The sequence below is a fragment of the Arvicola amphibius genome, chromosome 8 (assembly GCF_903992535.2).
Source record: "Arvicola amphibius chromosome 8, mArvAmp1.2, whole genome shotgun sequence".
In the NCBI taxonomy this organism is placed as follows: domain Eukaryota; kingdom Metazoa; phylum Chordata; class Mammalia; order Rodentia; family Cricetidae; genus Arvicola; species Arvicola amphibius.
This window is the reverse complement of record NC_052054.1, coordinates 104,523,465-104,550,437: the sequence shown is the minus strand read 5'-3', so window position 1 is coordinate 104,550,437 and position 26,973 is coordinate 104,523,465. Positions and strand designations below refer to the sequence as shown.

General features: G+C 48.4%; 1 protein-coding gene across 2 annotated transcripts in view; it reads right to left on the bottom strand.

Annotated features, from left to right (window-relative positions):
* Positions 1-26,973, bottom strand: part of Ngef (neuronal guanine nucleotide exchange factor) — a 94,258-nt gene that overhangs the window by 23,428 nt on the left and 43,857 nt on the right. For both annotated transcript variants that reach the window (XM_038340089.2, XM_038340090.2), the window contains 2 exons: positions 12,652-12,794; positions 6,899-7,197 (listed from right to left, as the gene is read on the bottom strand). In XM_038340089.2, the coding sequence (XP_038196017.1) occupies positions 6,899-7,197; positions 12,652-12,794 (442 nt within the window). The remainder of the gene's footprint in view (positions 1-6,898; positions 7,198-12,651; positions 12,795-26,973) is intronic.

Below are 26,973 nucleotides of genomic sequence, written 5' to 3'. Positions count from 1 at the left end.
ACACATTCACACACACACTCTCTCTCTCTCTCACATACACACACACATTCACACACACTCACACACACACCCACACACACATTCACACACACACACTCTCTCTCACACACATTCACACACTTACACATATAATTAAAAACCAAACAAGTCTTTAAAAGCTCCAAATAATTCGACTGGGGTTGGGAAATAACCTAATAATCATAATTTAAGAGTGTGTTTGTACTACTAGGAATCCAACCCAATACTTCTCATGTCCTAGGTAAGTAAATCATTGAGGTACACACAGCCAATGACTTAAGTTTTTGTTAGGAGTCTGCCATACAACAACAGGAAGTACTTTCCTTCTAAAATAGTTTCACTGTTTGCGGGGGTGGTGGTGGAAATGGCTGCTCTAAGGTATAAAAAGAGGGTGAAAACAATAAATTACAAGTCTCATTTCAGCCTCAGTAGACTCAGACTGTGGCTGACTGTAGGTTTCCCTCCCATCTCCTTCCCCAGAAGAATGAGGCCCATTCCTGTCTGGGCATGCTGGGCCTTGCTGCCAATCCCATTGCCAGCCTGTAGGCCACTCCACCTGTGTGCTTGTGTGTCTCTGTTCCCTGGAGATGCTCAAACATCACTTCCTGTTTATGTCTCCAGTTCTGTCTGGTCTGCCCCCTCGATCAAAGAAACCCCTTTGCAGAGGTAGGGTCCTGAATAGAGTTGGGACACAGGCCACCGCAGCCAAATCGACAGCCATTCCAGGCTCCTCTGGTTTCTTCATTTCTCTTCATGCCAGGTGGCTGGCATGCATTGTCAAGCAGGTTGAGGTTTTGCTGGGTGGAGAGCCCCACCCTCCCTGTCCACGCCTCCTTCCTGATCTGTAGTCTCCTTCCATTCCTTCCTGTCATCTTCTAGAAAAGCCCTCTGCCCTCTCTGTTGAGATACCCTACACATTTTTTTTTTCTTTTGAACCTCAAGGACAGTTTTATTTGAGTTTAAAGGAAAAACCCTCGGGCAATAAACTATAAGTCTCTGAAGGTGCTGGGAGAAAAGAGATGGAGATAAAAGAGGGGGGTGAGGAGCCACCCCAATTCAGCTAAGTCAGCATGAGGCTTGCCACACTGTAGATAAGACATCACATGGTGGGGAGGGGGCTTCAAAGAGAGCGTGAGAAAGCCTAGAGCACCGGAGTATACGGAGGCTCTGGACATCTGAAAGAAAGAGGCAGAGAAGCAAAAGACAGTTCTGTCTTCTGAGTCAGGGCTCAGCAGGATGGACAGACCCAGCTGAACCTCATAGCAGCTTGGAGCCACCACCTCCCAACACCTTTTACACATACCTTCCTTCTGGTCTTTTAATTTGAATCAGTTCTAATTATTTTTTTTCAAACTGCCCTGCTCTTAAACAGTGACTCAAAAATCAAGGGCTTCTGAGCAAGCTAGCAACAAAAAAAATCAATGGAGAAATCCCCCCATGGCAGCACTGGCCTCCCACCTGCAGCCTCTACTTAAAGTAGAGGGAAGCACACACCTTTGCTTTAAATCCTGATTCTTCTAGAACCAAGTCAGACTCGGGCTTACCCAAGGTTGTCACGGGGATGAAGGGGGTCATGGACACTTGACACTTACATAGCTAAGGGGCCAGGAATGCTCTGACCGCACACTGATTTGGTGGGACCCAGAGGCTGAGCCATCTCTCCAGCCCTCTACTACTTAATTCTTTGAAAACCTGTTTCTCTCTCTCTCTCTCTCTCTCTCTCTCTCTCTCTCTCTCTCTCTCTCTCTCTCTCTCTCTCTCTCTCTTAACTGAGGATAGGACTCAGGGGCCTTGCACATACTCTGGAAATCCTCCATATTGAACAGCACCCTGGCTGTTGAAAACACATTTTTAACTATCTACAGTTCAATCTTACTAAACAATTCCTTCATCTTTGAGCATTTAGGCTTCTCCCCTCACTTTCCTAATTTTTATGGGGCTAGATATCCTAATAAGCAGAGACTTGTGAACGTGCCTGACTATTTTACAATATAGAGTTCCAGATTAAGAAAGACTGGGAACCATGCAAATACATTCTTTCTTGGTCTTGGTAAAAATATTGTGCACTATGTGTGTGCCAGAAGACTGTGTTGGATCCCCTGAAATTGGAGCTACTGATGGCTGTGCATTGCCATGCAGATGCCAAGAACTGAACTCAGGTCCCCTGGAATGGGAAGCCAGTGCTCTGACCCACTGAGGCATTTTTGGTGGTATTTATGGTCCCTGGAAATAAACACCACTTCCCTTTAGGGCAGAAATAGGAGTCTCAGGTTGGGCAGATGACTCGGTGGGTAAAGGTCCTTGCTGCATAAACCTGAAGAATTGAGTGTGATCCCCGGAACCCTTGCAGAGGTGGAAGGAAAGAAGTAATGCTACAAAGCTGTCCTTTGACCTCCTTATGACTCAGTGGCATACACACACACACACACACACACATACCGAGTATGCATGTACACATGACAAATAGTAAACTTGAAAACTATGTTTTAAAAAAAGATAACATGAGTCTCCAGCAGTTCTCCTGCCTCAGCCTCTTGAGTGCTGGGATCACAGACACAAACCACCAGACTGGCTCTAAAGATTTCGAAAGAGGTGGCTTACATTCTCCTTCACTGTGCAGTCAGTCTTTGGTCTACGGTGAGGGTTTCATCATGGCTCCTCCACCCGCTGAAGCCTGCCTCTCTTCCTCCTCAGACACCCACCACCACTACCACCACACACAGACAACTAGGAAGAAACACCTAAGCAGGCCAGAAGATTTTCTAAGAAAAGAAAGAGAGGAATTCCATGAAGGAAGACAGCTGTCACAGAGGGAGAAACCGGGGGACGATGATGATCTTGAACTTGGAAATTCTCTTGATCTGCGCAGAGCAATGGCAGGAACCAGGAGAATCCTGCTATGGCTTGTGTCCCCCTAAAGCTCACATGAGGCTTGACTCTCAGTTCAGGAGGTGCTTGGGTTGCAGAGAAGATGTCCTCGTGAGTGGGTGATGCTTTCCTTTTGGGAATAGGGAAGCTACTGGGGAGTTCAGCACCTCTTGCTGTCTTTGTGCCTGATTGCATTTGGCCTCCCGCCAGGAGTGGAAGCAGCATGGGCCCCAATCAGTCAAAGCTCCTTCATTTGACCTCCTCGCTTCCAGAAGCTCAAGCTGAACACATGTCTGTTCTTTATAAACGACCCAGTCTCTGTACTAGTATGGCAACAAAAAGTAAATCCAGATACTGGCATTTTACGGATAAGCCAGTGTCGCCCAGCTAAGAAGGAACAGAGTGGAGACTAAAAACCCAGGCAGGTGGGTGCCGGCACAGGTGTGAGTTCTACCACTTCCCCTCTGCTATACTGTGGGGAAGACACTAAAAGTGTCGGAAGAATTAATATCTGGAATATATAAAAGCTGCTAATCAATCAAGAATCTTAATACAGAAGCCTGACAGAAAAGGGGGCAATAAGGCTGGGGTTCATGCAGTTCAGTGGGTGGAGTGTTTGTCTAGTATCTGTCCTGGGTTCCATCCTCAGAACCGGCTAACTATGGCACGGTAGCATATGCCTGAAATCCCAATACTCAGGAGGCAGAGGCAGGAGGGTCGAAAGCTCAAGGCTGGGGCTCGAGAGGTGGCTCAGTAGTTAAGAGCACATACAGTTCCTGCAGAAGCTGTGGTTTGGGGTCCCAACACCCATGTGGCAACTCACAATCACCCAACTACAGTCCCTTGGGACTTAAACACCTTATTCAGACACCCGAGGGCAGCAGGCACACACGAGGTGCGCAGACATACACACAAGCAAAATATGCACGTAAAATAAATATTTGCAAATAAATAAGAAAAAGACACTATTTTTAAAATGACCAAGGCCATTCTCAGATACCTAGTGAGTTGGAGGCCAACCTGGGCTACATGAAACCTAGAAGAAAGAAGAAGAAAAAAAGAAGAGGAGGAGGAGGAAAGAAAATAAGAGAAAAGAGGGCAAGAATAAGACATATTCTTCATTCAATAGATCAAAGAGCATGTGGTGGTTTGGGATTGGGGCTAGAGACATGGGTGACCATGTCTTCCACAGTTGGTAACAAGGGGAGATTCCAGTGTTTTTAGCGCAACACTTGTGACCAGCAGAGTTTCTGACTTCAGATTTTCATTTTTGGATTTGAGGATATTTGCACAAAAATAATGAGCAATGTTGGAAGCAAGACCTGGTTTAACTATGGAACTCATTTATGCTTAAGCATTTTATGTGCACAGCTTAAAAAGTAATTTAAATGGAATCTTGTGTGTGTGTGTGTGTGTGTGTGTGTGTGTGTGTCGATCCCCTGGAGCGGGAGTTTGCAAGTGGTTGGGTGATGGGAGCCAAATTCCAGTTCTTTAGGAGAGCAGTGAGTACTCTTAACCACTGAGCCATCTCTCCAGTTCCCTAAAAGTAATTTTACATAAAACATTTTCGATAGTTTTACACGTGAAATGGTTGGCTGGTGTAGAATTGTTGGCCTGTGGCATCACATCAGTACTAAAAAATTTCTGGGCTTTGAGCATTTTATTTTAGATTTAGTGTTTTTCAGACTGGGGCTGCTAAGCCTATATCTGCCTGTTGAATGCCCTGTGTTGGGAATCTGATGGAAGATGCCCCTTTCACCGCTGTGAGGTGCCCATGGTCTTGCAAGACTAAAAGGGTGTACCATACACATGACTGAGTTCTCTTGAGCCCACACTGCCCGATGCCCCCTGCACCGTGTCCACAGAGCACCCTGGCCAGCCAGTGAGCACTGCTGACCCTTGGTCATTTATGCTCCTCCATCCTCATTCAAACTTCCATCCTTATTCGACGCAGTTGTGTCTAACACTAAAAAGCAAGCAAGTGCGGATGCTGAGGGAAGGGGTTGTTGTCTTGAGACAAGGTTTCCATGAACAATCTGGAAGTGCCTTCCAGCTGGGAAAGGATCAGTGGCCTGTGCTCTCACGCCGAACAGAGCAGAGATTATTTTCATAAAAACTCAGCTGAAAGCTGAGAGGGGCCCAGTGAAGGCTCTGGTATTGTCTGCTTTTGAGAAAATAATGGAAGGGTGACTGGTGGGCTACTTACGGAATTTTAAAACATTTATAAGTGAGTGGCACCTTTATCCACCCGAAGGGCCTTCGACAGTGCTTTCTATGTCTGATAATATGGTTGGTGTGGGAAGTCCTTCTGTATATGTGTTGCTTTCATTGGTTAATGAATAAAGAGGCTGGCTTGGCCTGTGATAGGGCAGAGTAGAGCTAGGTAGGGAAAACTAAACTGAATGCTGGGAGAAAGAAGGCATAGCCGCGAGATGCCCTGTAGCTGCCAGAGGGGAAATATGTGAGTTGCCAGCTGGAACCTTGTTGGTAGGCCATGAGCCTCATGGTAAGATATAAAATAATGGAAATAGGTTAATACTAGATGTAAGAGCCAGCTAGCAATATGCTTAAGGGATTGGCCAAGCAGTGATTTAAATAATATAGTTTCTGAGTGGTTATTTGGAGTCTGAGCAGCCGGAAACAAACAAGAGGCCTCCTATCACACATGGTGGCTTGGTTTCTAATCCACTAGCGAGTTCTCCAGTGTTCATTTACCTTCAGTGCGGCCACTGTATGGTATTTATTTTTTGCTTCTGTTTTAGTTTTTGATGCAGGCTGTCATGTAGCCTAGGCTGGCTTCTAATTATCAATGTGGGTGAAGATGACTCTGAACTCCCATTCCTGCCTCTGGCCCTGGTGCACTAGAATTAGAGGCATGCGCCATACATCCAGCCCCTCTTCTTTGCCACTTGCTCCTTCCTGTGTGATATATAAAGGGCACACTTCTCTGTGTTTAGCTTCATTTATGCTGGAAAAGGTTTATACTGTCTTTCAAAGTTTTAAATATATGAATTGATCTCTAAGTCTTACTTAATGACAACCACCACCACCCAAACAAGGTCTTGATGTAGTCCCATGCTAGGTAGGATGTCAAAGTTGAATGATATTTCTACTTGATTCTGCCAGACAGGACACACCTGTGGAACTTAGATGGTCCTTCAAAAACTACTTCCTTCCCTAGTAGCGGAGCCTGAATTGAACTGGGTGACAGGGCAGGAGCTGGGCTCTGTGTTGGGCATTAGCACTTTAGGCATTGTGACATTATTGCTTTCTTCTACAAAGTTCATACTCAAGAACCACACCAGCAAGTTACAAATTTTCTCTCTCTCCCTCCCTCCCTCCCTCCCTCCCTCCCCCCCCCCCTCTCTCTCTCTCTCTCTCTCTCCCCCCCCCCCCCTTCATTGACCACCCTTTCTCCCATGGACTATCCTCTCTTCTCTACCATACTTTCCTGGTCCTTAAAAGATTAAGATCATTGCTCAACAAAAACAAACACTTGTTACATGTTTCTGTTACTGATACTTTCCCATTGATTATTGCTCACTGCTAGCAACCAACCATTGTGCTGCTCACCAGCTGCCTCTACATCCTTGATCTCTGGGAGATTGTCCAGGACCATCACACAAAGGGTCTCTTGGACCCTCACCCTTCCAGAATCCACATGGCCCCCAAATGCGAAAAGAAGAACGGCTGATTGTCACCTGCAGAGGTCAGGAGTCACTTCAAAGATACCAGTTCTGTATTACCTAGTGTTTCAATGTCACCATACAGAAAGGCAGTCACCACCCTTTCTAACAAAAATATCAATGCTTCTAACCCTCAGCACGAGCACTGAGCCAGACCAGAAAGTGGCTGGGTGGTCTGTGACCTGTGAAATGTTTCTTTTCCTATCTGTGGCAGATAGACACATTCAGCCCTGAACGGCCTTAGCAAGCCAACTGGGAACCTCAGCTCTGCAGAGGACCCCTCAGACTCCCTGTGCCTCCAGACCGGGTCTGGAAACCTTCATTACCTCTTGCAGTTTGACCTCCTCAGGCTGGAGAATGTCCAGTATGCCACTGCTCTGAATCTCAGGGAGGTCTTGCCAGAGGTTGAACCTGGAATGGGGGTTGCTGAGCAGGCAGATCTGAGGCAGAGCCCTCCTCTCAGGTGGACTGGCCAGTTCCTCCTCCTCCTCTTCCTCTTCCTCCTCTGGCGTGTCTTCCCCAGCCTGGGACTCATCTGAGTTGCTTTGTATTTCTGCATCCTGTTGCCTCCGGGTTTCGATTTCTTGGAGGGTCGATTTGTCTCTATACTCTTGGTACAGGAGCCCTGAAATCAGAGTTTCAACAAAGACAAGAACAGGAGGTCAGGCGAAGGTCCTTTCAAAGCCCCAGGCACACACAGAGGAAGGCAGCACACCCTAGGCCCCAGCAGCAGTTTTGGCCCTGCAGGAGAGACCACCCATCGCCTTCATTCCCACGGAAGAGCAGCTTATGTAGGTTTCCTCTGACAAATAAAGAAATCCCTGAGTAGACTCAAAATCGCTTTTCCCACGCACGCTGGAAAAAAAAAAGTAAGAATACAGACCTTGATGTGTTAATAAGTATGCATACAAAATTGATGGAAATGTCCCAATTATGTTTCAGTCTCCCACCAGGTTTCCTTTCTCCAGCTTTAAGCGTTTCAGTATTAAGACATGTAGTCTGTACATCCTCTGAATTGGGAGTGGCTATGAGTTTTCATGTTGAATCAGTGTCTCATCAACTGAGCCCAAAGCCAACTGCTGTCTCGGCTACTCACACTTGAGGCGTATTCCCTGACCAACCACATTTAAAAACAAATGTGACCCAAATCTCAGGGAGGATGCTAGGAGTGCTGGTGGATCAGTGTAAACTCAGCACCTCGCGGAGAAGAAATGAGATGAACATTTGGGATATTCTGGCTACAGAACAAAGTGACAGTCCCTCCACACAGGCTGGCAGGGACAAGGTGTGGGATACTGCCTGCCAAAAGGCAGGAGGAGGGGGTTTACTCCAAGAGTGTTGCAGGTCATGCTACAGAGACAGAACTCTGCCTTGAGAGCCTGCGCAGACCCCAGATAGGCATGTTGATGTATTTGCACACAAGGGAGGATAGGGCCCATGGCACTTCCCGGGACTATAAGGGCAAGGGCATCAATTAAGCGGGGGCAGGGCAGAGTCATGGCATGGTTACAAAGTAGAAGATGAGCCTCTACAGCTAGCTGGCACTGGATCATGAACAATATTAAAGTAACCAGTTTGGCAAGAGGTCTGATGGCTTTGTTGGTGGAGGCAGGGGGCAGAGGGCTAAGGTGACAGAGAGATGCAGGTCTATTTGGAGTGCCCTGGAAAAGGTAAGATCCAGTAAGGTTAAGTCAGGCCCTTGCAAAGTCCTTGCTGTAGAGGCAGCATGGACACGAGCTACTGTTCCTTCTACACATGGTTGGAATTACGTCTAAACAGCAGAAAGGGGGAAAGGAGAAGTAGATCACCGTGGAAATCCTGACAGCAGTGGGATAAATAGCATTCACTGGCAGGGGTGAGTCTGGCATAAATCCATCCTGTAAATTAAATTATTTGCTTCCGACACTTGGTGACTCTGTGACTGCACATTATGAAGCCTCTGCAACAAGGCAGGACAGCCCTGATTCCCGAGGATTAAGATCCTGTGTTTTTACCCTTCTCCTAGTCGCAGAATTCAACATGGAATTCATTGGCCAGAGGGATGCTAAGGAGCAGCAAAGTCCATGCTGAATCCCACTTAGGTTATGCTCTCCAAGGACGGTCTAATGTCACCTCAGAAACCAGCTTAATATACGCACACCATACACACATGCGTGCTGGTTTTGTGAACGCTGGGGTGCATATGTATGTGCATGTACATGTATGATGCATGCATGTAGGGGGCATGCATCATTCTTCAGGTGCTGAGCACCTTGGATTTTTTTATTCTTTTGAGACAGGGTTTCTTACTGGCCTGGACTCATCCAGTAAGTTAGGCTAGCTGGCCAGTGAACCCCAGGGGTACCCTTTAGCGGCCTCTCAGCACTGGGATTACAAACACGTGCTGGCATGCCTGCCTTTTAGTGTGTCCTGGGGGTTGAACCCAAGTCCTCACAGTTGTCTGGCTAGTGTTTTATTTCCTTCTCAGCCTTCCACGCTAACGATCATGCAGAGATTCTGACCATGTTTGCTGGGGCTACCTCCAGATGACTTAGCAGAGGGGGTGCTTAGTCACGGCTGAACACCTTTCGAAATCACCATTTCTAAGCTTCCGGAAAAGCGTCTAGCTTAGCATGTTTTAAAGGCTCAAAAAACACATGCCACAGCCAGCACACTGCGGGCAAACACTACCCCAGACTTCTTGGTGGCGCATGTACTGACAGGAGACAAAAATACCAGCACTGTGGGTAGCTGTGTTGAAAATGGTATTTCTTTCACAGTGGACGCCGCCTCTTCCTGGTCCCCTCCCACCGCTGCTTTCCACTGGAGAGGGGAGGGCTGGTCTGGACATTCTGTGCTCAGGGAAGTGGATGGGGACTGATGGAGGCTCTCACCTCCACCACCAGTGGGGTCTCAGTATCTGCATTTGCACCACTGGAGGACCGAGGTCTAAGTCCTGTTGCTCCTCTCTCCCGCTTCCCACCCCCTCCCCACCCCATTCCTATGCTGGGATCTGGAGCCCAGTGTAATAGTTTTAGGAGGAAGGGCCTTTTGGGAAGAGGGTCCCCTGGGTGGAGCTCCAGACTGGGGTGCTGCAACTGTTCCTTCTGCCACGTGGGATCTTAGAAGATCCATGAAGCAGAGAGAGCAGCCCTCACCAGACACAGTCTCCTGGCGGCCGGGATGACTGATTTGCAGCAGAACTCTGAGGGAAAGCATCTAAAGCATTATAAATTACCCCGAACTAAGATTTGGATGTAGCATTTCTCCCCAAACGCTCATGTGCTTCTGCTCCTCTGATTGGTCTCCATTCTAGCAACAGTGAAGCCTCGCTGAAGGTAATTAAGTAACACAGGCATCTCCCCTGAAAGGGTCCATCTGAGCTTTAGGTCAAGAGCTGGTCTTTCTACAATCAACTGTCTGGCCCCGGACCTCTCCAGCTTCCCGCTCATAATCTTGCCTTGCTATCATTTCCTGTGTGGGCCATGGCCCTCACCAGGGCCAAGAGAAACTGGTGCCCTAAATAACCGCTTTTCCGGATAAGGGTCCTAGCTCAGGAATTTTGTCAGAGCAACACAAAATATACCAAGACAACCAATCTAAGGTATGAATTAATAATCTAGCCAATGAGACAGAAAAAGGGAATATCTTCTAAGGGTTCCCTAAAACGCCACCTGTGGTCCTTGAATAAGAATGGTCCCCATAGGCTCATATATTTGAAAGCTTTGTTACCAGTTGGTGGACTGTTGGAAAGGATTAGGAGGTGTGGCTTTACTGGAGTAGTTGTGTCCCTATTGGAGAAGGTGTGTCACTTTCAAAAACCCACGACAGGCCCAGTATCTCAGTCTCTCTCTCTCTCTCTCTCTCTCTCTCTCTCTCTCTCTCTCTCTCTCTCTCCCCCGCCCGCCCGCCCGCCTGCCTGCCTGCAGATCAGGATGCACCTCTGAGCTATTCCTCCAGCTCCATGCCATGCTGTCCACCATGTTGATAATGGCCCTCTGAAACTTTAAGGAAGCCCCAATTAAATGCTTTCTTTTATAAGTGGCGTCTCTTCACAGCAACAGAACACTAAGACAGTCTCCACCCCTAGCAGACACATGAAGACAAACTGCCCTCCCTGCCATTACATACCTTGGCTTAAGGGTATGGTTTCTGGAGCTGTAACAGCCACCTCCTAACAAAAACCCAAATAAAGGAGGGGATGTAGACAGCACAGCTGGGTGACCGTGTAGGTGAAGGAAACAACTATTGAACTTTTCCCCTCTCGACTCATTAAACGAGATGGGCCACCTCCATGGCTGAAGACCCTTTGCTTCTGGTTATTGTTACTTCCAGCCAAACACTCAACACAAGTAATGTGCATACATTTCAGAGGGCTCCACACTTTTCTGAGGTGTACTCCAGGCTCCCGCCTTTCTGGGGTTACTGTGATTACCATTGTCTAATGCACCATTTTTCATATCTTTCATTTTTACCTTAAAGTCTTTCTCTTAAATTCTAATTTCCACATAAATAGAACAGGTTTATCTCGTACAACCCTTGTCCTCGATGTACTGTTAATGCCTTGTGGTTTGTTTTGTTTCATAGCTGTGCCTCCGGTAGGCGTCCCCTTGGGTGTTAACTGTCCCTGTCAAAGCTCAGGCTTACATGATCTGTAGGCAGAGCAGAAAGGCTTCACTCTCATCTCTTACTGAAATGGTCTGTACTGGGTTGGCCATGCTCTGTTGGGGGGAGCCCCCAGTTCTCCTGACCAAAGTACCCCACCCCACCATTCAAAATCTCTCTTCCTGGAGGGAAAGCATTTTTCCTTCAAAGCCTCCAAGCCTACTTGTAAAGGACAAGCTACTCACTTATTATTTAACACGTAATGTCTATGTGCCAAGCACCATGTTCAGTGCCAGAGACAAGGCACAAACACACTCGCATCCCCGGCACCCTCCGCCTGACTGGTAGAGAACCACAGAGATAAAACCAGGGTTGGTGTGGTTTACCCTCAGGCAGCAATCCCTCTAGCCTCCTGCTCCCTCCTCCCAGGGCCCTGGTAGGAAGCTCTGAGCACAAAAGAGTAGCAGCCTCCCTAAGAAGTCTTCCTACAGCTGGGTTTGCTCCACATCCTTCCTGGAGACCTCCCAGGGTTTGGCAATGGAAGATAATCATTACATTTCATATATACGATATATATCGAGTATAAGTATATTCAAAATATAAAATTTTTATTTAAGAGGGTAGACTGTTGATGGCTTTGACAACATCCCAGACTATTTTCAAAGCAGCTAGCATCGTTTTCTGATTAACAGGAACTATTCACAGGTGACCCTGGTGGTAACAGAACAATCAGTAGCACTGTTTTTTCAAGCACAAACGCTTCAGCTCTTGGGACGCCTCAATTCTCTAAGCACTCCCAGGGCTCCCCCATCTCTGAGGCGTAGGACCCCCAAAAGTGCTGTTCCAAAGGTCCATCCTGGGTAACCTTCTGGAAAGAGTCTCTTCATCTTCTGGGAGCTGGTGGTACCTCTGCCTCTATCATTTCCCTTCGTGCAAAGAGGGCACCGCCAGCCTGGCTCTTCCCAGAGCTCCTGAGTACAACTTCCACTCATGACCACCTTCCAGGTGCTCTCAGAACCTCCCTGATGAGGCCAAGAAAGGCTCCATCCTCTCTCTCCAGCCAGGCTACTTCATTCCCTGACTGGGGGCAGAAGCGACCAGAGACAGTGTTTTCTGCAGGAAAGGGCTGGACGAAGAGTGTTCTCCATGACACACCAGGATCAAAACCCACTGCTACAGCCCAGCGTCTCAAGCTTGTAACCCTAGCACTCAAGCTCTTGAGGCAGGGGCCCTGCACGAGGTCCAGGCTAGCCTGCGCTACTGAGTAAATTCCAGGCCAGCCAGGGCTGCCGAGTGAGACAGTCTCACAAATAAAGCACAATCCCCGGCTAAATTAACCCAGTGGTGCAGCACTAATAAAACACAGCAGCTCTGCCTAGGAAACCATTAGAACAACTCATGTCAAAAGCTGCATGCCTGCCCGGCAACCAGGGACGCCCAGAATCCCCCAGACTCTCATGGCCCAAATGAGCTGTTGCCGGCCCGGAACTCTCACCTATTTGTTCAATAAGGTTTCTCCAGGAGTCGGCGGGAATGGGATGGATCATCTGCAGGGCCTCAGTGAGCGTGGTGGGGCTGTCAGTGAGGGCCGGGCACTCCTCGGGCGTGGTTCCATTTCCAGGGGTGGAGGATGACTCGCTGTAAGAGAGGGAGGAGAACGAGGGCCGTTTATTTTTAAGCAACGACACACCTTGGCTAGATCGCAAGAGGCGACTCTCCATGGGCACAAGCGGTTGCTGGCCAGGGGTACTGCCTTGCGCGCGTCTAAGTCGAGGGGGCCACAGTGGCCGCCACGTGTCCGGGGCCGGGCGAGCCCTACAAACCCTTTTTGTCACCATACCAGGGTGCGACGGGGTGATTCACTCCCACACCATCCCGCCCAAACCTTCATGTTTTTCGAGCTCGCGGGCAGGCATCGGAAACTTGGCATACCCTGGCCGCCGGTAGCGCGGAAGACCGCCCCAACGGGTCCTGCCAGCCGGCTGCCACCCTACGCCCTTATCCGTCGCGCGCCCCCTGGTCCCACTCGGGGCTCTAATCCTCCACTCCCAGAGACTCGGAGCGCAGAGAAGGGCGCAGGGCAGGATACGCGCGCTCTGGGCGTCCAGGGAGAGGGTACAGGAGGCCGCCCCACGCAGGCACTAGGTGCTAGTAACCTGGACCCGGACGCACCGCTCTTCTTGGGGGAATGCAGGTCCGACGGGTTAGAGTTAGTGGGGGACAACAGAAGCTCGGGGGCTAGGAACCCGAATAGGCCATAGGGGTCCGTGAACATCGCCCGGGACGCGAGTGGGAGGAAGTACGCAGGGAAGGCGTGCGGGGGCCGGGATGCTACCGGTCCTCACCTGCCGGGCAGGTGTCCCGCCACCGAGTCGCGCGTGTCGCTCTCCGAGGTGGAGCTGTCGTGGTCCACGGCGCAGGCGGCGCTGAAGGCTGCAGCCAGCAGCTCCATGGGGACAGGTGACCGGACAGGCGTAGAGGCCGGTAAGGGGCCACGCGGGGGGCCCAGGACCCGGCCGGAGACAACGCGCGGGCTCCGGAGAGAGGTCGCAGCGCGCGCGGCTCGAGCCGGAGCTGCAGCCGCCGCCGCTGCCGCCACTGTCGAGCGCTCCCGCGGACGAGAACGCGCCTGGAGGCTCCCAGAGTTGCCACGGCAACGGGGGAGGCGGGCCGGGCGCGCGCGGCGGGGGCGAGGCCAGCGGCGGCGGGGTGGGGGCGCTGGGGCCTGATGCACCCGGACCAGGGGGCGGTGACTCCCCACATGGACCGGAGCCCCGCGGCGCCTACCTCCCCCGCGGCCTCTGGGTGCCGGGAGACGCGGGGACAGAGAGACTGCGAGCTGCTTCCTCCAGTCACCCACTCTTACCCTACCGGTGGGCCAGTTGCGGCAGCTCCGCCCGGGTTCCTGGAAGGCGCGGGCAAGGCGACCCTCTATCCCATCCCTAGATCTGCGCCTTGCCCACAGCGGGGACCCTTGGCAGTTCCCATTACAGCTGAGTCTCTTGGATCGCGTCTCTGTCACTTGGCCTAGAGAATGTATACCCTCTAATCCCAGTTGGAGGAGAAACAGTGGTTTCTGCTCTTGCTCTTGACCCTCACGGTGTGTGTGGAGGGCTAGAGGGGGACCCCAGTGCAGATGCCTCTCTTGAATGAATCTCTCTGCTGGAGCAATCTCTCCCAGCGACCCCAGAGGATGGCAGACCGTAATTAAAGAGAAAGACTGAAGTTCCCTGAAACCGCTAGTAGGATTTTCTGCCCCTTGGTCTTTGAGCTCTGCTCCTACTGTTAGCGCAGAGAAGTGAGAGAAGTAGGTGAGTAGCATAGCACAAGCTCAGATCCACTCAGAGGGAAGGGGAGCGTGGGCCAAGGCACGCAGCTCTTCCATCAGAAGATCCATCCCGCTGCCAGGTCTGGTGTGACGTGGGAATATCTGGAGGGCCTGCTGCCTGGTCCCCTTAGCGGGAGGCCAGCCTACTCCTCTTGGTCGGTGTCCAGATGACAGCTGCCGTTCTTTGAAGCAGCTGTAGCCAGTTCTGTAGGTACCTGGGAATGAGGGTAGGGTCCAGTTTTCCTATACAGGGCTTTACCAAACCGGTTCCTGGGGGTTTGGGGCAAACATGCTAATGGCTGCTTTGCCCCATTTTATGTGTGTGAGTATTTTGCCTGACTGCATATATGTGACCAACGTGTTTGCCTGGTGCACTTGGAAATTACAAAAGGCCATTGAATTCCCTGGAACTGGAATTACAGATGATTTTGAGCCACCATGTAGAGCCTGGGAACCCAGCCCCGGGTCCTCTGCCAGAGTAACAAGTGCTCTTAACCACTGAGTTGCTCCAGTCCCAAGCTTGGCTCACTTGGATGAGCGGATGGGAGGCAGGGCTGAACAGGCAAGAGAAACAGGGAAGTTTAAGTGAGGGGAGGACTATTTTGCTGGGGGGGAGGGGAGATGGTTAATTTTGATTGTCTTTGACACAGCCTAGCACCAGCAGACAGAGTCTGAAAGAGGGATTTTCTACTCAGCCATGTCTGTGGAGGGATGGTCTTGATTAGGTTAACAGAAGTGTGAAGTCCCAGTCTACCTTTGGCTGTGACATTCCCTGTGGACCGTGTAAGATTGAAAAACAAACAAACAAACAAGAAACAAACCTAAGCTAAGTGGTCCAAGCGTGCACACATCCACATCTCTCTGCTGTTAACCTTGGGTGTGATGTGACTAGCTGCTTCAAGTTCCTGCCTTGACCTGAGTCAGACAAACCCTTTCTCTCCTCGGTTACTCTTGGTCTGAGTATTCCAGCACAGCAACAATAAAATAAAATAAAATAAAAAATAAAATAAAATAAAGGCACAGCAGGAGGGCTCTGCCCTTCCCAGGTTGCAGGAGTCCAGAAGTCCCGTCTCTCTCTGACACAGTGAAGGGGATTCGAGGTGGCATGAAGCCCCCTGAATCCTGAAGCTGCAACTCATCCCTAATTCCCTGCGATACATGGTTCTCTCAAGGCCTTATGGGACTTGAGAGACAACCTCGGGCTCTTCTTCCCCAGCCCTGTACCTGCCTTCGTGTCTGCCTCCTGGACACTGCTCACCCAGCCTCTTCCCTCTACGATTCTATTTGCTCCATGGCCGTCCCCATCACTTCCATCCCAGGCTCTGCTCTGGCGGCCATGAACCATCAGAGATGGGGCAGCTTCTGTGCAGAGTGAGTCTTTTACAGCTCTGGAGGCTGATGTCTGAGGTTGGGAATGGGTAGGCTCTGGTACAGCAGAACTCTGCTTTCTCACTGCATTCTGGCAGAAAGGGAGGGAGGGTGCTCTCCAGGGTTTTAAAATCCTATTTATGAGGGACCCACCCTCATGTGGTAGTTTTCCAAAGGCCAGATGTCCTAATAGCACCATATTGTGGGGATTATTTCAATACGTGAATTTGGAGAATAATTCAGTTCATACTATTCTTCCACTGGAGCCTCCCACCCCGAATTTATTTCCACATACTCAAACCACATTTCATTCATCCAAATAACACAACAGTCCTAACTTCTTGCAGCAAAAGCCCTAAAGTCTCATCAGAATCAAGTGTAGTGGGCAGGATAATTCTGTGGTATAGTGCAAGAACCTGGGTCGGATGCCCATTCCCCAGGAAAAAGAAAAACCAACTATAACAAGTTAACTATGGTTCAGTCAGACGTTAACGGACGGATGTTACAGGTGGGAATTGATGTCCCAGTTCCAGAAGGGATAAATAAGATTGAAGAAAGAGGTGACGGGTCCCAAGGAAGAATCCTGGTGTGATGGTCCATCTTCATTGTCACCTTGACTGGGTCTAGAATCATCATGGACACACACCTTTGGGCATACCTATGAGGGCTTCCAGAAATGAAGGAGACCCACCATGAGAGTGGGTAACACCACCCACGGACTGAGGTCCCAGGCTCAGCGAAAAGATAAAGCTAGCTGAGCAGCTTCATTCATCTGTGTTTCTAGCCTGTGGGATATAATGTGGCCAACTGCTTCATTCTCCTGTTACCATTGTGACTTCGCTACTGCGATGGATGGCACCCTCAAACTGTGAGGCAAAATAGAGTAAAGCCTTCGTTCCTGAAGTTGTTTGCGGGGGAATTTTGTTTTGGAAGCAAGAGCGGCGGTAGCTAAAACACCTGCTCAAGCAAATTCCTTGTGGCTTGGGCATGGTTCTCTCTGGATTGTGGCTCTGCCTTGGGCGTCACTGGAGAGGTAGTCCGGTCTTCTCTTGAGATTACCTAGTGGCAATGTTGCCTTGCTGCTCGTTGGGTTGGCTCATGCTGTAGTTCCATGGTCTGCACTGATGCCCAACCAGGGTTTGCAATGCCCAGGCCACAAGTCTATCTGTGGTCCTGAAAGGTGAAAATAGACCAGTGGTCCTCAACCTTCCTAATGCTGCAACCCTTTAATACAGTTCCTCATGTTGTGGTGACCCCAACCATAAAATTGTTTCATTGCTACTTCATAACTAAATTTGCTACTGTGATTAGTTGTAATGTAAGAATCTGTTTACAGGACATCTGACATCTGACTCCCAAAGGGGTTGTGACCCACAGGTTGAGAAACCCTGATGTAGAGGCAGTTCTGCCCCGGCCTAGACTCTCTGTTCTGTCACTAGCAATTCAGGTCAGCCTGAGAGCTAGCCTCGACTTCTGTGCCCCTGAGCACATGCTAAGGTCTTACTAAGCCCCATAAATCTGCCCAAACCCCTCAGAGCAATCTCTTTTTCCTTGGTATCTGAACTTTCCTCTCAGGATTTTTGGGCCTTGCTGTCTGCCTGCCTGCCTGACTCCAGGTTTAGCACGAGACCTGTCTCAAAGGAACGAAGCAGAAGAAAGTGATACAACTAGACCCCCCGATGTCCTCCTTTGGCCTCCATGTACAGGTGCACGGGCATGATCGCTCCCCCATATACATACAACGCACGCACATACCACTTATTCACATACATACATAAAAATGCTTTTAAACTACCTTTTCTCGATTCGTCTTCCCCCTCTGCCCTCTTCCTAAGCTGTGGGCCTGATTTTAAACATTGCCATTGGAGCTCCGGGACATGAAGGCAAAGCCCAGCCCCCTCCTGCAGTCCGAGCCTCCTAGTGTCCCCAGCTTTCCAGGCAGAAGGATACATCCCCTCCCCCTGCCCAGGTTTTGACCTGTGCTTACTATCCTAGGCTTGCTAAGAACCGTTACCTCTTCTAGGACCTTGCTGCCTTGGCGATATCTTCCGTCTGGAAAGCTGTCCCCACCCAGCCCCCTTCCCTTTATCCCCAGCAGCGGCCGCTTGGCACTGGGATGCTCTGTGAACCAGGCATTCCTGGGAAGAGCATTTCATGGGCAGTGAGCAGAGCCTGCTGGTTTGCATGGCTCTGTCCCTTAAAGCTGATGTGGCACGAAATGGGAAGCTGTCACCGTCACCTTCGCACTCTCCCGCACCGAAGAATAAAAACCCAAAAATACCACGGCGAAATTACATACATTAACATGAATATAATAAAATCTTCCAGTTGAAAAATAAGCTAAAAATATGCTCCTAATTATAAAATCAGTTTAGAGACTCACTGAGTTCTGAGACATGTAACCTTAAGCTAAATTCCCCATGTTCTAATTCCCATCATATTTAGGGCTTATTAGGCAGGCTATTATTAAAATCTCTGCTTCCCTGACATTTTTCTCTGAATCATTCAGAAAGTAAAACGCTAGGAGATATTTCTACCTGGCTGACACACAGTAGGCTCTCTATACACATGTATGAATAATTTAATATTTTTTAAACAATATTTTTCTGGTAGTTTGTCTAAGAATTATTTATGTTTTCTTTCAGGTCACAAGTATTGGCCTTTTCTTTGTATGGCAAACCCTAGCCTTTAGGTCTCTTTGTTTATGCTTCCTGAGCCCTAGGTCTCGCAGGCGCCTCATGGCACATTTGGAAGCAGATTGTGATGGCTAGTGTCCTAAATGTCAACTTGACACAATCCAGAGAGGAAAATCCTCAACTGAGGAATTGCCTCCAACAGGCTGGTCTGTGAGCAGATTTGTGGGAGACTGTATTGATTATAAATTGATGTAGGAAGGCCCAGCCCACTGTGGTCAGTAGGGTTTCTCAGGCAGGTGGTTCTGGTCCTTAGAAACTAGTTAAGTATGAGGCAGAGAGGGAGCCAGAGAGTCAGCTAGCAAGCAGCGTTCCTTCATGGATTTTTTTTTTTAAATTTTTTTTTCCTTCATGGATTCTTGCCATCAGTGATGGATCATTACTTGGATGTGTAAATAATAATAATAATAATAATAATAATAATAATAATAATAATAATAATAATAATTCCTCTCTCCCTCGAGTTGCTTTTGTTGGAGTTTTATCACAACACCTGAGATGAAACTAGAGCATTTAGATTAACTCTCAACTCGACCCAGCTGAGAATCACCCGGAAAGAGCATCTTAAGAAGGGATGGTCTAGATGGGTTTGGCCTGTGGGCACGTCTTGCGGGGCAGGCTTGATTGACTAATTGGTGTGGGATGAGCCAGCCTGAAAGTGGCTGCATTACTCTTTGGTTTGGATCTTGAGTTGTATGAAAGGAGAAAGCTGGCTGAGGGCTGAGCCAGGTGGGTTCCCTCTTCTCTTGCCTGAGGATGTGCTGTGGTCAGCTCTTTCAAGCTGCCGATGCTCACACATTCCCACAGTGATGGACCTGAATAAACCCCTTCTCCCCTAAGTTGCTCTTTGTCAGAGTGTTTAACACGGCAACAGAAAGGTAACTATGTCACACATCACCGTCCACATGACTTTTGTGGATAAGGGACCACAGTTTACCTTTCTAAGTAGGGGACTAAGCCCAGAGTCCTTTGCATGCTAAGCAAGCCTTGTACCCCTGACCTATGCTCCAGGTCTTGAAGACACAACTTTCTACTTACCCATCCTATTTTCAGAATCACATTGTATGCTGTCAGGCTAGCCTATCTCATAGGAAAAATTCCTTATGTGTGTGTGTGTGTTTATATAGAAGATAAAGATATATTTTAAAAATATAATTGTATTCCTCTGTGGTAGTTTGAATGTAATTGGCCTCTATAATCCCATACAGAGTGAGTATGACCCTGTTGGAAGAAGTGTGCCACTGTGGGGGCGGGCTTTGAGGTTTCCTATGCTCAGGATACTGCCCAGTGTCTCAGTTGACTTCCTGTTGCCTGTCAGCTACTCCTCCAGCACCACATCGGCCTACATGCTGACATGCTCCCCGCCATGATGATAATGGACTGAACCTCTAAAACAGTAGGCTTTCCCTCAATTAAATGTTTTCCTTATAAAGGTTGCTGGGGTCATAGTGACTCTTTACAGCAACAAAAACCCTAAGACATCCTTCAGTATACATTGCAAACCTCAAAACTCCCAAGAGCGTTTGTCTGTATCCTTCATCTATAAGCACAATTGTTTATTTCTGCTGCTTCATGGGATAACCTGTACATTTGAGACTGTCATGTGTCACAGAAATGGTCTAACCAAAATCAGCCAGGTTCTGTGGAGAGAATTCAGTGTACCTCAAAAGAGGTCTGGCCTTTGCCTGACTCTTCTGGGAAGTGAATTCTGAGCAGTGGGAAGGCATGGCTAAAGAGTATGTTTGCTTACTTGGGGGCTTTGGAGCACAAGATATGGGTTCAGACTTCAGAGCTGAAGACCAAGGTCAGCTGAGTAGCTGTCAAGTTCCCATGTCCCCTTCCTACTCAAAAACTGAACACGGAGGCTCAGGTGAGGCCCTCTGGTTGGCCATTCTCTCCTTCCTCCCTCCGTCCCTCTCTCCCTCCCTCCCTCCCCCCTTACCTCCCTCCTTCTCCCCTCCCTTCCTTCTGTATGCACATTGCCATTCTGGGCCTAAGAAAGCACTGTCCCAGGGTTCATGGGAGAAGAGAAGACCTTGGGTGTTTATCTCTGTGGAGGTCCCTTGGCTCCGCCTGCTCACCTCATCCCTCTGTTGATTTGAATATCCTTTCCTGGTAGCCACCACAGTGGGGGTTTAATAGCCACCCGTGGAGTCTGAGTTCTCCCAGCAGATTATTCAAGCCGAGGGTGGCCTCACAGACTCCCATAGGCTTGTGGTTGTCCCTCAGTTTGTATTAAAGCACGGCAGGCAGCCGCGGTTCCTCCCAGCCTCCCCTGCTGCTCTTTCCTCTCCTTCCATCACCCACCAGGTGGGATTCCCCCAAATCGCTCATCCCACACACCTGTTACCCTCAGTGCCTGCCTGGCGATTCACTGTGTGCTGGTGTCAATGCCCAGGGAGGCTAAGGGCAGTGGGGTAATGTCTGACAGCTCCCTTAGCTGGGCCCTTACTTCTGTTAGTACCTCTGTCACCCCTGAACTTTTTGGGTATCATTGTGAGCTGTGACTATGCCACTGATCTCTGCAACCCCAGCTTCCTGCACATCTTGGGGCCACTGAGGGAGCCTGTCAGTAAATACGAGGAACACCATTAGGCATGTGCTGTAGAGCCTGGCCTTAGATGTTCCTCTTCTGTGGTGCAGTAGCAGTGGTGCTTGCATTGCATCTTGGGTATCTTTATCCAAAGGCTCCTTCAGCTGACTTTCCCGGGAGGGAGTTAGCAGCTCCTGCAAGGAGGGAGGTAGACCCCACATTGCTGAGAGCGCTCTGCAAGCCACTTCCCAGTACACCATAGAAAGTGACATGGCCGTTGTCGCTTGGTGGGAGAACGTATAATTCGCTGAGATGGAGATGGTGTTACCAGAAAGATTCACATAGTGCAGGAAAATATGCTTGGGTCTGCTGTAGAATATTATCTTAACTGGGCAAAGATGTGTACATTTGTTTATGCTGCAGAATATTACTTTCACTGTGTTGGTTCAACAATGTAAGAATGCGTGTTTAATTATGTAAAGATGTGTTGTATCCGCTTCACCTTGCCTGTCTAAGGCTCCTGATTGGTCTAATAAGGAGTTGAACAGCCAATAGCTAGGCAGAGAAAGGATAGGCAGGGCTTCCAGGCAGAGAGAATAAATAGGAGGAGAAATACAGACTCAAGAAGGAAAAAGGAGGCCTGGAGAGATGGCTCAGAGGTTAAGAGCATTGTCTGCTCTTCCAAAGGCCTTGAGTTCAATTCCCAGCAACCACATGGTGGCTCACAACCATCTGTAATGGGGTCTGGTGTCCTCTTCTGGCCTGCAGGCATACACACAGACAGAATATTGCATACATAATAATAAATAAATAAATATTAAAAAAAGAAGGAAAAAGGAATGAGAGAAGGAAAGAGGAGAGAACGAGAGACACACCCGGGGCAATGAGCCAGGCATCCACCAGCTGGACAGACACAGAGAAGCAGTAAAGTAAGCTATACAGAAGGAAGAAAGGTAATAAATCCTGAGGCAAAGGTAGATAAAGAGAAACAGGCTAATTTAAGTTTTAAAAGGTAGCCAGAAATGTGCCTAAGCTAGGCTAAGCATTCAAAACTAATAATAATAAGTCTCCATGCCATGCTATCAGAACTGGTTGGTGACCCAAAAGAAAAAGCCTGGTCTATGGGTCTCTGGGCCTCCAACTTGCTATGTAATCAAGGAGGACCTTGAATTCCCAATCCTCCTGCCTCCACACTCCAAATATTGGGATCACAGGCGTGTATCACCACAGTTGAGTTTTATTTGACACTATGATTTAAGTCCAGCGCGTCATGCTCGCTAAGCAAGCACTGTATATACCGAGCTACACTCTACCATATAAGACATGAAAGAAAAACTGCGCACCCATAAGTAAACGTGAAAGGATGGCCTGTAGTTAAGAAAAGTAATCATTAGGAAAGAAAATTAATCACTAGGAATCATAACTGAATTCTAGAAAACGGGCCATAAGCTCTGGGGTAGCTTTTAATTTCATTTGGAAGCAACCACCTTGCCCTTACTGTCCTGTTGGCCTTGGCTTATTAGCAGTGCCTGCCTAAGGGCTGAGGATCTCGCAGAAAGACTAGTATGGTTTTGAAGGAGATGAGCCGTGTTAGAGACACAGGGAGGTGTGCCATCAAAATGCCCAGTCCCAGGTCCTTGCCTGTCTCTCACGAGACTTAGAAAATGGTTTTCTTTCCTGGAATTCAAAGCTTTGCAGGCAGATGTTTCAAAGGAAAAGTGTGACAGCTCAAAAAAAAAAAAAAAATTCAGAAACCCAACAAAGGGTTTTTAAATGCGGAGCAGGTGGTCGCCAAGGCTGCATGAAGACCCGGAAGGGCCCCTGAGAGGGTGGGAGGGTGAACTGGTCTTGCTTTCCTGTGGGCAGCCTGGTAACTCTGTGCTGCAAATCTGTGATTGTTCCTGCTCTCCAGAGAAGACAATCTACTTCTAGGAATATATCCAGCGAACTATTATGTCTGTGCAGAGAGAAATCGCTGCAAGGATGCACTATTTATAACTGTAGCACTTAGAGCCGTGTAAATACCCAGTTACTGAAGATTGACTGTGTGTGCACGTGTGTGTGTATGTGCATGCACGAGCCCATCCATGTGTGCGTGAAAGGTAGAAGTCAGTGACAGGTGTCTTCCTGAATTTCTCTCTCTCTGTCTCTCTCTCTGTCTCTCTCTCTCTCTCTCTCTCTCTCTCTCTCTCTCTCTCTCTCTCTCTCTCTCTCTCTCTGAGACAGTCTCTTTGAACCCAGAACTTGCGGATTAGGCTGCACTGGATGGGTGAGCAAGGGCTAGGGATCCTCTTGTCTATGCTCAGTGCTGCCAAGGTCAGCTTTTCACATGACTGCTGAGGATCAGAACCCACGTCCCCATGCTTGTGTGGCAAGCACTTTACCCACTGTCCTCTGCCCCAGTTGACTTTAAATAGTGACATATCTCTCCCATGGAATACTGAACTGTTAGAATGCTTTTAGAATAATATTTAAGAATCTGAAAATATGCTTATGTAGCTTAATAAATTATATAGATGCCTATATGATTTTATAGTTTAAAAGCAAATATTATGACATCTGGCTTGATTTAATTTTTGCTTTCAGAGATAGGCTCATACTCTGTTGCCCGTGCTGGCCTGGAATTCACTATGGAGTTTAGGTTGGACTTGAACTTGGGGTTTTTCTGCTTTAAGCCCCAAGTGCTGGATTATAAGCACAAACCACTACATCTAATTTATTTTGCTTATAAGTCAACTTTTAAGCATGGAATTTTAAGTTTGCATATGTCCTTTTGAGCTAAAGGACTGATGGAGGGGCCAAGGGGATGTCTCAGAGGGTAAGGGCACTTCCTGCAGGAGCCTAAAGACAGAGTATAAATGGTGAAGGAGAGGGCCAGCTCCCCACTAGTGCTGTGGCATGTGGCCCTGCCCCCTGCACGTGACATGTGCACACATGTGATAATAAAGAAATAACTGGGGGTGGGGAGGGGCGAGCTACAAGAACAATTACCAAAAGTATTGTACTGTACTTGTATCTGGCTGGCTGGGTTCTGTGGGAACTTTCTTCTTTGTACTCATGTGTTTAATTTTTTTCTACAATAAATGTGTCACTTACATAATAAGGGGGAAAGTTACTTTAAAAACAACATCAATCTTTTGATGTGCATAAATTTAGAGCCTGAGTTGAAAGTGCGCTGTAACTATGGGAGATCACGATGAACTGGGAAAGGGTGGGGCTGCTTCTGCAGTCTCTCAATTTACCTGGGAAAAATATCTCAATCTGTCACATCCATCAATTTCTGGGGGGGGGGGGAACCCTTCAGTTTCCAGAGAATACTGAAGTCAAAGTTGACAGTGCTATTTCCTGGCATCGTTAGCATTAAGGCACTTACCAGATACTCTGATCTGTCCATTAAAAAAAAAAGTCCCTTTTCCAGAAATTGCCCTTTTCTTTCCAAAAATTATGGCATAGGCGTTGCAATCAGAATGCTGCTTCCATTTCAGCCAGAGCTATAGTTATGGGCACTCACTACCTCTCGTTGGAGGTGGGATCCTCCAGCACCCCTGGCTCAGCTCCATGCCTCCCACTGTCTCCTGCATGCAGAGCTGGGGGCCTTTTAGGATCCAATCTCCCTTGATTTGAGAGTTGATTTGCTGGCCTACTGCACTGTGCTTAGAGAGGAAGAATTGGCCAGACTGTCTCTGTTTCCTTCCTGGGCTTCCAAGCAGGGTGTCTGGCATACTCCTGAGGTTCCTTGTACATCTGCTGATTGAAACAAACCGGGAGGGAGGCTGTGGGGAGACACGACCCTCCTAGCACCCTTCAGCAAAACGCAACCGCAAATGCCATCAAACCCATTTTCTTCTCGCCTATTCACATAAATCTCTCTTTCCAACTCCCTTGAAAGAAGAGTCCCCTTAGCTAATGCGCTCTTATTTTCCAGGGACAGGGTCTGTTTGCCAGCAAAAGCTGTTATTCTGCTCCTGTTTTCTCCCTGCTGCCTGTTCGTGCCTCCCTGGGACTGACCAGTGGCTGCCGCTTTTTGTACTTTTAAAGTCATGCCTCATTTTTTCCATGCAGCATGTTCCTTTTTTTTTTTTTTTTTTTTTTTTGCTGTTTCTAAAATGCTGTTCAGCCCTTGGAGTGGCTTTGATTTGTCACAGTGAGTGGGCTCTCCTGGCCTGGCCCCTCTTTCTGCTTAGCTCAAGCTAAAACGATGACCCATAGAGGGTTCCTTTTCCCTTCCTTTTTTTTTGTGGGGGTCTTAGAGGAGGGTTCTTGACTTGGGAGCAGCACAGGCTTCCAAATGGAATTGACATTTGTTCCCGAGAAAGGGACCTTAGTTGTCAGTAGCTATTGTCCTCTAAGAAGTGATGGGCTCTTCCCAAGAGACCGGCAAGTCTCTGCTCCATGGGTGTGAGTCAGAAAAATGACAGCATAGAATGGAAAATTCCCTTCCCTGGAAGAGCACCTTGGAGCATGCCTGTCCCCTCTCCAGCCAAGCCCTGGATCCAGCCACACCCCATGCTCCTTGTGGGTGGCCATCACTCCAGTCTCTTAAAGATAGAACAATATGAATTTTCTTCATTAAAATCTATTGTGACTATAAAACATAAGTCAGAGAAGTATGCAATGACACACGCTTCTGTTGGGAGGACGAAATCATTCCAGCCCCTATGGAGGGGAATCAAGCAAAAACTTCTAAATGCATGCTTGCATGCAAGCAGCAATTCTAGTCTAGAATGTGCCTTAGAATACGGAACAAGACACACACAAAGTTAGTTAATTGAGGCACCGTTTCTCAGAGCTCTCTGTCGGAAACAACCTGTATCCCCACCGAAGAAGACTGGCTGGACACGTTGCAATATCTTTATACCAGTCAGTGAGATGCAGCTGTAGGAATAAGCTTGAGAGAGGGGGCACCAAACTCAAGTGATGTCCAGGGTTGAGCTGAAGAAGCAGGGTTGGAAGGAGTGTGCAGCTGCATTGCAACAGAGCAGACAGAAGATATTAAATGGCAAGATGGTTCAGTAGTAAACGCACTTGCTGACAAGCCTAAGGACCCGAGTTCAATCAAGTCAGTTTGTACTCAGTCGCCAGTGTCTCCTCGGTGCTCTTTCCAACATCAGAGATTTGTCTCTCAAGTGTCAATTTTCTCAATGAAAGCAATGTCTTTTTTTATTTTTTTTATTTGTGAGTTGGCTTTTAAGTGGCTTTGTAGTCTGGCGAATAATCTTTTCATGTCTTTTTCTGCTTCCAAGTTTTGGATGTTTATGGTTTTTTCTAATGGGTTTGTAAACACAGCGTTGTTTCCATGAATATTTTACATATATTTTTAACATGACCCATTTCCACGAGAGGAAGTAGCATCTAAGGCTGTGTGAGTCAAGATAGCAAAGAGGGCCAGGGATGGTGGCCCGTGGCTGTCCTGCCAGCACTTGGGAGGCTGAGGCAGGCACATCATAAGGTCAGGGCCAGCCTGGGCTTCCTAGTCAATTCCAGTCTAGCCTGAGCTGCACAGGAAGGCATTTTCTCAGACAAACAAACATACAAGGAGAAGGCAGTGCCGAGAGCTGCTGTGTGCTGAGCATGGGCTGCGGGCCAGCGATGAGACATCTGTCCTTCATGGCTCTCTGCTCATCCTGAAGGTGAAGACTGGGGAGAAGCGAGCCTCACAGGTCTTGTGGTCCAGCCCTTGTCTATGTGCTGGCAGAACAGATGAGTTCCAGAGACCTCTGCAGACCGTGGTAGGTCCAGAGGCTAGGGTTGGGGGAGGGAATTCACATTGTCCCTGCCTCTCTTCCAGACTCAGAGACCACGTGACCTGCAACTGTTGCTATGAAGCTTAGACCTTGTCTGTCACCTCAGCCTCTTTTTCATGAATATGTGATTAACTCCACAAGCTTCAGAGAA